Source organism: Poecile atricapillus, chromosome 6 (assembly GCF_030490865.1).
Source record: "Poecile atricapillus isolate bPoeAtr1 chromosome 6, bPoeAtr1.hap1, whole genome shotgun sequence".
NCBI classification, from domain to species: Eukaryota; Metazoa; Chordata; class Aves; order Passeriformes; family Paridae; genus Poecile; species Poecile atricapillus.
This window is the reverse complement of record NC_081254.1, coordinates 30,495,329-30,508,341: the sequence shown is the minus strand read 5'-3', so window position 1 is coordinate 30,508,341 and position 13,013 is coordinate 30,495,329. Positions and strand designations below refer to the sequence as shown.

The following is a 13,013-nucleotide window of genomic DNA, read 5'->3' as shown; positions in this document are numbered from 1 at the left end:
CTGCTTTGAGTCGCTGGAAGCCTAAGTTCAGCTTTGGTGGGCTGGAAAATGCAACCTACTGTATGGTCTATGCTATTCATAAGCACTCAGCCCTGTGTGTGTGCTAGCTGTGGATGCCTGGGAGAAGAATAAAGTAATTTTCTGCAGTGTGGGGGTGGAGGAGGGAATGGGACTTGTACCCCCTTCCCTGCAGACCCACTGTTGTGACATCCCTGTGGGCAGCTGTTGTGAGCTGACCTGTTTCTGGAGCTTCAGATTAAGGTTGGGTGTCCTTGGTGCCGCTTTTTCTGATATCATCCCTGACACATGAATGTCCTGTGCAGCTGGCATGACCAGCAGGACCTGACCTCAGTTTGAATTTTCTGAAGTGGGCCACTGAAGCAGATGAGTATAGCAAGGTTGTGATTTACCCTGGGGGGGTTTCCCTTAAACTTGGAAGAAACAGGGTCCCTGAAGCTTTAGAGAAGCCAGTTGTGAGTAGGTTTGACACCATTCATTGCATATTGGCATCCAGTATTATTATCAGCAAATACTACCTGTTTCTTCACAGCTTATGGAAAAAACCCCTGCTGTTTCTTGAAGTGATTCTTGTTTACTCTGGGCAAAACAGAAGCTAGCAAAGACATTTGAGTTCTGCAGCATGATGGAGGTGTTTTCCATTCCCCACTGGTCCTAAATCAGACCAGAAGAGAATTAATTTGGTGTAGAGGGTACAGAATGAAGTGTGAATAACTGCAAGTTGGTTGGTTCCTCTGGAGCTGTTATTGATTGATCTGGAGTCATTAGGCTGATTTACAGTCAATCTGGTGAGGATTAATTCAGTTTGAGAACAGCAGCAGTGAGTTTTTTCAATTAATGGCTAGCAACACAAACTTTTACAGTGTAATTTATTTATCAGTCTTCTAACATGTATTTACCCCAGGGAGGTTGCCTGATGGCTAAAGATAGGTGAGTAGGAAGGTGATGGCTTTCTCCTGCCTTTAAAAACGTGTTCTTTATGACCTTAAATGTGGTAGCTCTTTAACTGGAACTGCTCAGATGCTTTGTCTTATGAATCCAAAATGTTAACACTTTTCTAGTTGATGGGTGTGAACTGTGACTCACAGGGGTTCCATGGGATCACTCAGAGTGGGAATGCTGTAAGTAAAGGGAAAGGAGCGTTGCCCCACTCAAGTTATCTCTAAGTTCCCTGGTGGAGTGCTAAGGAGTCACAGCCAGGCTTGCAGGGTGGTGGTGGCAAACCCAGGCTTCACTGCCCATCTCCTCTGCAGATCCTCAGCACCAGGGAGCGATGCAGAGGGGTAGCAGGGGAGCTCCAAAGGGGAGGAACAGTCCCAGCGGGGTTGGGCACGTTTTCCCCACACTGTTGTTGTTGCACAGCGCTTCCTCACTCTACATAATCCTCTGTTATTTCCTCCTCCCGCCCCTGCTGCTAATTAGCCCACGATAAACTCTGGTGTGAACAAAAGCAAGCAATTAAGAATCTGTTGTTTCAGCGTGAGCCCTGTCAGAGCAGTGATTTGTTGGTGGCAGGGCAGTGCAGCACCTTCTCAGGAAGAAAACAAACCCACTAATCCAGCTGAGCCAGTGGTGCTGGGGAGCAGCGTGTCCCAGCTGTTTGCTTTGGGGATGCAGGGATGTCTTGGGTACAACAGGGCATCTGAGGCACTGAGAGATGCTGCTGATGCTGTGTCTTCAGTTTGACATGGTACAGGGCTCTCTGTGGTCACTGCCCAAGCAAGGTGGTTTGAGAAGTTACTGAGTTGTGATTGAGGTATATGAGGAGGTAGGGATTTTTTTTTTCCTTTTCTTTTTGGAATACACACATAAACATTCTCAACTTAATAGAGGCAGAGAAATAATGGTAGAATGAAACATAAGTTTATTGAGTGGTTTGTGCTGGAGGGGACCTTAGAGATCATCTAATTCCAATGTCCTTACCATAGGCAAGGACACCAGATTGCCAGGGCCCCATCTCTCCCAAATAAAGAGGAGGCTTAGGAAGAGGAAGCAAAAAGTGGGATTTTTGGTAGGTCCCAAGCCAAATGAGGTTTGAATGATATTTGCCAGGACTCAAGGTGTGTGTACCAAAACCTTGCAAGCTGCTTTCGTGTAACCTCAGCCCTAATACTCAAAATCTCTTCAGGTTGTCTTTGCTTGAGGAGGAAGACCTAATGGAATAAGTATTTACATGGGGTTTCACTGATGTGTGAACAGACTAAGGGAAGTTGGAGATTTTTTGGTTTGAGACTGACTTTCTTTCCAAAGCTAGAGGCAGGGTTCAAGCTGGAAAATTAAGTATGAACTATTCCTGGTCAGTAAAAGCAAAGGATTTTGGAAAGCATGGGATTAACATATATCCTTTGACACACCACCCAGCTGCCTTGCCAACATTTGTGTCTGTTTCTGTTGTAGCTCTCGAGCAGCTGCTCACAGAACTTGAAGATTTTCTGAGGATACTGGACAAGGAGAACTTGAGCAGCACTGCTGTGGTGAAGAAGAGCTTCCTCTCTGACCTTCTGAAAGTCTACACCAAGTCCAGTGGTACAGATGAGGAAAACCAGGGATGGGGTGCTGGGCTGCCATGGGAACTGCTACGGGGTCTTGAAGCAACGTTTTCCTGGCAGCGGGTGGGAAGAGGAGACATGAAAATTAGAAGGAGAAAACGAAACTGAGTTTATTTTTGCAGTGACCTCTAATTGTTTATGTAAAATTACTATAGTTATGTGTCCAGCTTTACAAGCAAAAAATTCCCAAGATTCCTGATCCTTTCTGTTTTCCTTATTAAACCTTAAGTTTATTTAATCCACTTTGTAAGATACACAGGATGTACTGTTTGGCCAAGTTAATGTTTAAGTAGAAATTTTAACTTAAGGAATTTCCTGACCATAAAGCACTTAATTTTTCTGCTTTTTATTATTGCTTGGGGTTTTTCCTGCACATTGCCTCAACCAACGTTGCTCTCTCCAAATGTTCTCAGCAGAGACACTTTTTTACATCTGCCTTTGTGGAAAAACTTAGCGGTGTGAAAGCAGCATGTGGATAAAGAGTTCACTTTTCCCTTTGTTTGCAGGTGGTGATGAGGAGTATATTTATATGAACAAAGTGACAGTCCATAAACATCAGGGTGACCAAGAGAAACAAGACAAAGGTAGGGAGCTGAAGATTAATGGTTTCATCGTGTCTCACGGGATGATGAAGGCACACAAGGTTAGAGCCTTGCTTTGGCAGCTCTGAGGGCTGAAGCAGCTGCTGGTTGTGGAAGGGCCATTTTCATAACATTCCCTTGGAAATAGCGGTCCTTGCCAACACTGTGAGGTTATTCCTGGAAGTAGCACTTTGGAGGTCTTTATTTTGGGACAAAAATGTTGCCTTCTAAGGCCTGAAGCTTCAGTGCCTGAAATATTCAAAGAAGCCTTCATGCTTTCTTTGGCTACAAAGCTAGTCACTTTTTCTATATTTGAGACCTTGAAAGTGCATTTCTTGTTTGCTGTGTTGCTCTGCTCTGGCCCAGAGGGTCGGTGTTGTCACAGCCTTGCGAGGTGAGTTCGCAGGGCTCAGCCCTCACCATCTGCACAGGCAGGGCACCTTCATCTCCCAGGGATGTGAGAGCTCTGCAGAGTAAAAGCCGAGAAATTAAACCGAGATAAAATATTCATTTCCAATTTAGTTTTCCCAGCTTTTGAATTTGTAACACGGCAGAGAACATAATTGTCTAAAAATGTTCTTCTTCTTTGAAGTTCACCATGAAAGAGGTTGCTGATAATTGCATGGAGTGAGAGTATTAGTGACATACATTTTATGAAGGCACACCTAGTCAGAGGCTGATCCTACCCCGGAGTTTCCAATGCCAAGGGATGCAACAAGGACTCATCAGTGCAGCCTGCTGCTGATGTGCTGGTCCTGCAACAGTTGGGATTGTTCCACTTCTGCAGTTGTTTGTTTTGGTTTTAATTCTTTGTGGTGGGGTTTTTTGTTTATTTGGTTTGATTTGTTCTTTAAACTACCTGCAGCCAAACTTGGGCTAACTTCAAATGCCTCTGAAGGCAGGATGTCCTCCACACGTGCAGCCCCAGTGTGACCTCCAGACAGGGCCCTCTGGGTGATGCTGTAATGCTCTATAATAGGATCACACAGCTCCCAGCAGCTGAGCAGCAACAGAAGCATCTTTTTATATAAGTTCTCATTTGGGTGGATAAAGCAAAGCTTGCACTGATTCACCATGCTCAAACACAGGGAAAATTTCAGACAATTTATTTTTAGAGGTGGTTCTTTTATTTCAGACTTTCCCCTATCAAGGCCATGACCCTGCCCACTCAGTCACTCCCTGCGGGACCTGGCACTTCTCTCTTTCTGTTTTCAACAACTTCCCTATTCCAAGTAAAACTTCTGACTTATTTGGAAATGCTGAATGTGTCAGTGAGACACATGTGTGGGACCTTAGCCACTGCTGCAGCTGGGTGTAGAGCCCTGATCCTGCCTCTGTAACTGGATGGAGAGGTGCTTGCAGGTTCAGGTTTAGTGGATGGAGGGGGCCCAAGTGCCCACTGGTGTGATACTGATTTTCCAGTGATTATGCACCTCCCTCTATCCCTCTTATCTACTGCAATTCCATGCCTGTAATGGGCTTGGGGACCACACTTTTGTGGCTGAGCCGACAGGACCTCGTGCTCTGCAGAGCTTCTTCCCCACAACAGCTGTGCTCAAGCGTGTTCCAGCAGCACAGGGTGAAATGCTTTCCAAAGTCCATCAGCTCCAAAAGTCACCCCTCCAAACTTTAAAATATGCAATTTCTGTGCAAAAATGTATTTCTCTGCTCCTTGTATCTACTTGCAATTTCAGTGGTATGGATTTAAGCAGAACAGACACTGCTTTTGAGATACCTTCCTGTGGCCCAGTTATGGAATTCCCTGCACTGGGTGATGAAGGCACTCATTTAATGGATCTCATTTACCTGTGAGACACAGCAAGTCCACAGGGCTCTTCAGTGAGCCAAATGCCAGCTCCTTCTGAAAGTCAGCACAGAGAGGGGCAGGAGTCTGGAGGTGGGACTGATGTGAAGAGCTCCTGGTGTGGCCACTGCAATCTTCTTAGCCCAGGTGCCAGGTGGCATTCACTTTTACAAGGAACAGAGAGCACAGATAAGTTAATAGTTAGTACACATTGAATTTGAGTAGGATTTTTGGATGCTTTTTCTTTTTCCTTCCTTCTTCTAAAGTCTTCAAACTGCAGGTTTTAGAGAGTCATCTTTATCAGAGGACAACTTTAAAATGTTAATGCTTGTCTAAGGAAAAATATTCCTTCCCTCCCACACCAGTAAGGAAACAGTCTGTGATTTGTGATGCTGGCATGTGTAGCTGGAGAAGGAAGGGGTATCATTGCACTGTCTCAGAGGTCATGGGATTTGGGCACTCGTTGAGGCCACCCAGGAGTTCTGTGGTAGGAGAAAGGGGACTGAACACAAGTTTTCTGAGCCTTCAATGTACCCTGCAGATATTAAATCACTCTGCATTCACTGCTTGGAAAATCTGAGTTTCCAGAGGCAGACACAGATCACCTGGAGCAGTTCTACTGGCATTTGCCTATCCATGTGTTTGGCCTGGGTGGGTTCAGGAGGAACCTTCCCTTGGGCAGTGATTACACCACTGACTGTGGCTGGCTTTGATAAGCCGCTGTGCACTCAGCTAAGCAGCCACCTTTGCAGTTTGCCCTGAGAGCAGGGTGGTACTAGATCCGTCTTCTGGGAAAGGTAGCAGAGGAGCAGACAGTCACTGACCTGTCTGCTCACAGCAGCAGGGATCAGAGCTAGAACTAAAGTGCTGTGGGTTTCCAGACAGTGTGGTGTCTGCCTGTGCTGCTTCTCAAGACCTTTAGAAGTCTCAGCAGTGGGTCTGGCCTTCACAGTTTTCCTCCAGAAGGAAAAACATGCCCTAAAACCAGAGGTCAGCTCTTTTGCTGCATCTCCCAGTGCCACATTCCTGGCTATGGCCTGAAATGACATGGTGGACCTGCAGCCCTGCCTGTAATTGTCACTTTCCTCCCCACTGAAATTGCATCTTGCTGCTCCAGCACAGCCCAGGGTAGCAAGTGCTCTGCTGGGAGATGCCGCATGTCATTTATAGAATTGTTTCTGCCTTGTAGTGCTGGATCAGAAGAGTTCCCTGACCAATGGAGACTCAGGACTGCATTTGTCACCTCCTCAGAAGAGCCTGCCAGACCTCCCCCCTCCAAAGGTAAGTTTTTCACACCCCTTGCTTTTCACTGCCTCAGCCTGGGGCTCTGAACCCCTTGAGGCTTCACTTTTGTCATGTCCTTTGCATCATGGCTGGGTGGAAAGACCTCTGCCTGTGTATGTTAGTGAGGCAAAGAGTCCTGGTGAGCTTTATTTCAAAAATAATAACAAAACATCGAACTAGGAATTTCCAGCTATATGTTCCATGTTTCCAAAGACTGTGGGTCAGTATGTGGTTGGTGCAGCTGGGATGGTGGCCTGGGGTGGCTGGATGCCCAGGAATCCCTGTGGTTCCCAAAACTTGTGCACAGGTGGAGCAGACAGCTGTGGGAGCTCCCTGTGAGTGTGCAAATTGGGCTGTGCTCTCTGCCAGGGAGAGCCACCCCCACTGCATGGCACTCCAGGCTCAAGGAAGGAGAAGTGAGGTTTTCAAAGAAGCAGAGGTGGTGATGACTCTCAGCTGTTGCTTGGGAAATCTCTCCTGAGTTGTAAATCAGCTGTGCCTGGGCTGCTGCCATTATCCAAAAGCCAGGAATCCCTTAGCTGCAGGGTGATGGGGAGGTCCCTGGGCAGTACCAGGACCTCCAGTGCTGCCAGAGCCTTTCTCAGTTTGGCCATTACCAGGGGTTTGCTCACAGCTGGAGCACCTGGTGTTGTCTGGGCCCTGGGTGCTGGTGTTCTGGTTGTGCAGCCCACAGGTCTGTGAGGAGGAGTTGCTGGCTCTGTAGATTTTTCTGTAGGGCAGCTCTAAGTCAGTTAAAGACCATCAGCTGTCAGTGAGATGTTGTCTCTGTGCCAGCAAGCCAGCCCAGCTGTCCTAGACACAGGTCATCCTCGAGACCCTGAATGTTGCTGTTCAGTAGTTGATGCAATGTGGGAATTGTTGCTAGCTGGGATTTCAGGATGTGAAAAGGGAAGGAGGGCAGGGAGCATGCATGGGGAGGAGGAGAGGCATTGAGGAGCATGGGGTGGTGCATCCATCAGCCACGAGGGAAGATCTGCTCTTTTCCCAGGAGGGAGGATGCAGGGTGAGGCCCCAGGACTTTTGCCCAGGGATCTGTGTGGCTTAGCTGGTGTTAGCTGGAGGAGCAAGGAAAACAAGGGGCAGGATGGAATGCAGCTGACAAAGCCTCGGCTGGAGCTGAAGGGCCTGGGAGCAGTGGCCAGAGCAGGAATCTCTGTTTAGCTCTGTATTTCACAGTGGGCAGGAGGTTCAGTGAAGGCACCACTGGGGAAGCAGCAGCCAGGTGTCCCCAAAGCATTTCTTGTGAGTTTGGAGCAGCCCAGCTTTCTGACTGGGCAATCAGGAAATTAAATGAGGGAATTAGAAAAAAAACGTTCCAGTTTTAGCTGAGAAGGGCACCTGTCTCTCCCAGACCTATGCTGGGAATTACCTTCTCCCACCTGCTTACCAGTGGAGTTAACCTCCCTTGGATGCAGCAGTGAAATACCTCCTCAGTGTGAGCATTTGAATGTCAGTGAGCTTTGTCAGCAAAGATATCTGAGTGTCCTTCAAGGAGTGGGGCTAGGGAGAGCTTTAGTGAGTGGAAATTGCTGTTAGGGGGAAATGGATCTTCCCTGTCTGCATTTGCAGCTCCCAGTACAGGCAGGAGCCACAGCCACCTGGGCAGTGGAGGGTGGAGCACAACTCCTTGCACAGAAACTTAGGGAGGTTAGGAGAGGAATTCACATTCGATCTCTTTTAGCTCTGCAGAGTTTTCTGTGGTTTGGTGACACTCAGACATCATGTGGTGTTGCTCTGCACCTGCCTTTTGAGGCACTGGAGAAATATGGTGATAAAGCTCTGCACAGCAGGTTGTCCCTGCCACCCACAGACACCAGCAGTCACTGGGCAACCCAGCAGGGCCCACCTGGATCCCAGGTCCTTTGGATTTTCCCCAAAACAATCTTTTAACAAAGAGTTCTGCAGGCTCAGACATTGGTGACCTCTTCTCTACTGCAGCCCTGGCAGCTGTTCTCTTCCCACGGGCAAAGTCCTGTGGTACAGATGCAGACATGCAAGGTGGTTATATTTGCATGCTCATTGTGCCATAATGCAACAGGCAAATGTTCTGCAAAGGCCAGTGTGGTTAAATAACACAGTATATTGCTTTTGACTTACGTTGGAGAGTAAACCACTCCATACCCCTAAGGAAAAAGACAAAACAAATACCTTCTGAGGCAGCCAAGGTGCACCCTGTTGGCTTTCATTGTCTGTAGGAAACAAAGCAGAGCAGCCCCTTCCCTGACAGTTGTGGGATGGTGTCAAAAAACCCACAGCATTTCTTTGTGTAGGCAGTTCGTTTATGGTCACAGCACAAAGTGAGCTGGCTACACGCAGGAGTCCACCACAGATGGCAATTAGAGACACATTTCCTAGCCAGGGGAGGGATTCAGTAAAGCCCTGGAGTGACTGGATTTGTTTTTGTTTCTTTACTGTAACACATTAGGGCAAGAAGTTCCTAAACCTTTTAAGAGTTTGGAGGACAAGTGTTTTCCAGCAGTGTTTTACGTTTCTCTGCAAGGAAAGTTCAGCCTGCTCACAGCATCTGGCAAGAAAGAGTTTTAACCCTGGAGAAGTCTGGGAGGCTGGCAGAGCCACGGGCAGCTGGCCCAAGTGGGAACAGACGCGTGACTTTGGTGTGGTCAGGGTTCCTCACTCCCACAGGCCCAACAGCTTCCCTTTGTGGGCGGCTGTTGGCCACAGAATCTTTTCCTTCAAAGCTTCCTTTCTGCTTCTGGGCACCAGTAGCTGCTGGTGGAAACATCTGGGGCAGGATGGGCAGCTTTGCACCTGCATTGGATGACATTGGCATGGCCTGCAAATGGCCTGATCTTGCCTTGGGCTGCTCTGATGATGCTGATTTACAACTGGCCCCTCTTCCCCAGGGAGCAGTCGTGGGTTGGCACAGTGCACTATTTGTGATTTTCAACATTGCTGGCTCTGCAGAGAGACCTGCTTTTGTGCCCCTCCTCCTGGGGGGAGTGGGGTTTTAACCCTGGGCATCCTGTCAGGGTTGGCACAGCCTCAGTTGGGTCAGGTGAAGCATTGCAAGACAGAGCATCCTGTTGTCAGATGGCTGAGGGTGGTGTGACCTCGCTGAGGAGCAGGGACACCTCACTGGGGAGCAGGGGAATGCTACTGTCAGGTCAGGGTGGGAGATGGGTTCTGCCAGGTATTTGGGAAGACCATAAGCTCTTTGCTTATCCTACTGATCTGTTTGTGCTGCTGCTTTGCTGTGTCATGTGCAACATGTGCGTGAATCACCTGAAAAGTAAAAAGTTTATTTCTTAACTTCACTTTTTTTTTACCTCGTGTACTGATATTTCTAAAGGATCAAGGCATGTTTTTCCTGCCAGCCCTTCCTTGTGTTTTGGGAGGGGTTTGGCAGGCACCACAGGGATTTTCCAGCACTTGGACTCTTTTCAAAGGCTTATTTTCCATTGGTGTTGTTTATCCATTTCCTTCATTTTTTGTTAAGAGCACAATTAAAGATTCCCAATATCGTTTCTAAAGCAGAGATTTTTAGCTGTTAGTTGCTATCAGTCAGAGACTTGGAGACACAACCAGAGACTGCTAAGGTTATGTTTTCAGTGTAAAGGCAGGGTTGCACCAATTGTCCTCCCTTCTGGTTCCCTGATAAGATAATCCATAGCACAGAGGACCATCCTCAGTTACCATGGGCAGCTTAGGAGTGTCAGTGCAGCAGGCAGAAATCTCAGTTCATGGTAAGGCTGATTGGCTGCAATTGCTGCTATGAGTTGATCTTCCCATGGCTTTCAGCAACATGAAAGTAACATTTATGATGCAATTATACAGTAATTTCAATTTATATTTGAGCTAACTGTACAACATCTAAAAGATTTCATCCATTGGGGTACACTTGAGTGCTACAAAAAAAGGGAAAAGGATGCTCTCTTGTTTTGAAGGATCTATTTTTACCTTAAATCATGTTTCTTCTATGTGTTTATTCTGCAGATTCTCGAAACAAAACAACCTCCAGTCCCCAAGATTGAATCTCCAGAGGGATATTATGAAGAGGCTGAGCCCTATGACATCTCCGTAAATGGTATATCCCAGCTAAACCTTGGGAGGGGGCTCATGTGGGAGTTGGAGGACTTGAGGTTTATGAGAATCAGTAAATGAAAGCACTGATATTTCATACAGCTTTTGGGACAAATTTGTTTTCTACTGTTCATCACACTTGGTATTACAGACCTAATACTAGCTGGAAAGCAAAGACTACTGAATTACTCCAGTTTTTAATTTTTCCTGTAGAAGTTAGTAATATGCTTGGGTCAATATAGCATCAGTGTAAAATGTTAGAAACCATTGTGGGTCCTCTTTGTCTTGGTGATTTTCTGGCAGATAGACTGCAGTCAAACACAAGTTTCTATTCAGGACTGAGTGGTGAAGCTGTGGTGGCTTGCATTCGTGTCCTAGCGCTCTGATTGTCCCCTTGGGGCTCAAAATCCACGGCTCTGCTGGTCTGTTAGGAGTGATAACTGTTTTTATAATTGGCTCTTTATTCAGCTCTGTCTCTTGTGGCAGTTTAACCATCTGTAAGCTTGATTAGAAAGCCAGGCTTCGTGTGTGGGGAAAGCATGTGGGTTCCCTTGGACACGTTCGCTCACGGCCTGGGACAGCACCCAGCCGTGTCCTGGAGCAGTGCCACCTGTGCCTGTCCCCTCTGGGAGGAGGCTGCTGCATGCTGAGCTCCCACATTCTCACTTTTTACCAGGTATTCCTGCATCCTTTTGTTGAACACCCTTCACTGAGAGATTGCCTTCCTCTGATCTGATAGCTGAGCTGATCTTGTCATCACTTTATAATCCATTTGTATGAGATAGATTATATCACCCCACTGCAGAGGCACATCTCTGCTCATCTGCCTTGACTGCAGCAGTGTGTGGCATGGGCAGAGCTGAGTGGCAAGAGTTGAGGCAAGCAAAGAAGTGAGTTAAGGGTGAAAGATTGGCATCTAAATCCTTGGCTGTTGAATCTGGGCTTCATCTGGGAGAAGCTGGGTCCTCTCCAGCCCCAGTGTAAACTACTGGGCCTTGAATCTCCATGTCAGTGAACAGAAGATAGTGCCCAGCTTAGATGGGAAAAGGTTCAGGCTCATTGTGGCCCAGGTGAAAGGTGCAGTTTCAGTGCAGAGGAGAGGCCCCTCTGGCTCTGCTCTGTGCTTTGCTGAAAGGCTCTGGGTCATTTGGCTGAGGTGAGGGCTGTGAAGCCCTGCTGCAGCTGGGGCAGTCCAGGCTGCTGAAGCCTCATCCTCGTGCCTGCAATGGAAGATAAAGGAGATTTCTTTTCCCCTCCTGCATGCTACACTGCACACTGGGAAAGTGGATAAATTGTTCAGAGCCATGGCATAAAAAGGCACAGACTAGCTGGAATGCAGCCATGGATCCATGTGCTGGGATACCCAGCTTGTGTTATCCATGCAGCTCCATAAACTCGCCCTCAGTTCAGAGACTTGGCTGGCAGGAATGAGAAGTGCACACCCAGCTCCCACCTCTTTTCCTTGGTAACCTGCTGGTCCAAGACACAAATACACCCACCACCCACTGAAATCTAGATGCTTAAGGAAATGAGAGATCAGAGCTCTGCAAAAAGAGAAAAGCACAAATGATGAGAGCACTGTCCGAATGAGGCTGCTGTGATCAGCTGTTGCACCAGCAGGCTCTGTGTTTTACTGAGCACTATCAGAGCTGTAAGTGGAGATAGGAGCCTGTGAAGCCAGCAGAGATGGGACAGAGGATTTCAGTGATTCCTCACCACTGAGGTGTGTGGTGCCTTTGCATCCTGAGATTGCTCAGCCACCGGTCCCCTCCCCACCACATCCCTCCTCCACAAACCTCCTGATGTGCTACAAAGTATGTTTTGTGTGAGGAGGAAGGAATCATCATGAGAATCTCTGTCCTGTTTGGCAACCTCATGTTGGAGGTGGTTCCTTGCAGGGTGAACCAGAAGGAGCAGGGAGAGATGTGGAGCAGCAGGTATGTGGCAGGAGAGGCTGTGGGGGCTCAGGAGAAGGTGAAGTGTGGTGTGCTGTGCACAGGGGAGCTGGACAGTGATGCTGGTGCCCTGGTTTGCCTCAAGAAATCATACTGCAGCATGTGGGCAAACCAGCAGGTCTCTGTCCTGTGTTTCAACAAGCACAGGCTCCCCATCCCTTCCCTCTGCCCCACCCTGTGCCCTATCAGATGTCAGTGGTACTTTGTACCTGTCCTACACAGTGATGCTCACTGCTAGCAAATCATCTGGGACCTTGGTGTGACTGCTGTTGCTAAAGGGCAGTCTGGACATGCATGGCTTTGTTCTGGCCCCAGTAACCCCCCCAAGCCCTCTGTGCCTTTCCCTACAAGCTGCATAGGGAGGGGGTGGCAGTCCAGGAAGCTCCTGGTGGTCTTTCATAGAATCATAGAATGGCCTGGCTTGGAAGGGACTTTAAAAATCATCTCGTTCCAACACCCCTGCCATGTACAGGAACACTTTTCACTAGACCAGGTTGCTCAGAGCTCCAGCCAGCCTTGTCTTGAACACTTCCAGGGCTGGGGCATCCACAGCCTCTCTGAGCAACCTGTGCCAGTTCCTCATCATGTTTACACTAAGGACTTTTTTTCTAAAATCTAAGCTAAACGCACACTCTCTCAGTTTGAATCCATTTCCCCTTGTCCTGTCACTGTAAGCTCTTGTGAAAAGCCCCTCTGCGATACAGTTTCTGACAGTGTTGCAGCATGAGCCTTGGAAGACACCCATGTGTCCCCAAACAAA

General features: G+C 47.9%; 1 protein-coding gene across 4 annotated transcripts in view; it reads left to right on the top strand.

Moving 5' to 3' along the window:
- AFAP1L2 (actin filament associated protein 1 like 2) overlaps positions 1 to 13,013 on the top strand; it is a 65,181-nt gene that overhangs the window by 37,367 nt on the left and 14,801 nt on the right. For all 4 annotated transcript variants that reach the window (XM_058841672.1, XM_058841674.1, XM_058841673.1 and 1 more), the window contains exons 2-5: positions 2,416 to 2,544; positions 3,074 to 3,151; positions 6,142 to 6,233; positions 10,212 to 10,302. In XM_058841672.1, the coding sequence (XP_058697655.1) occupies positions 2,416 to 2,544; positions 3,074 to 3,151; positions 6,142 to 6,233; positions 10,212 to 10,302 (390 nt within the window). The remainder of the gene's footprint in view (positions 1 to 2,415; positions 2,545 to 3,073; positions 3,152 to 6,141; positions 6,234 to 10,211; positions 10,303 to 13,013) is intronic.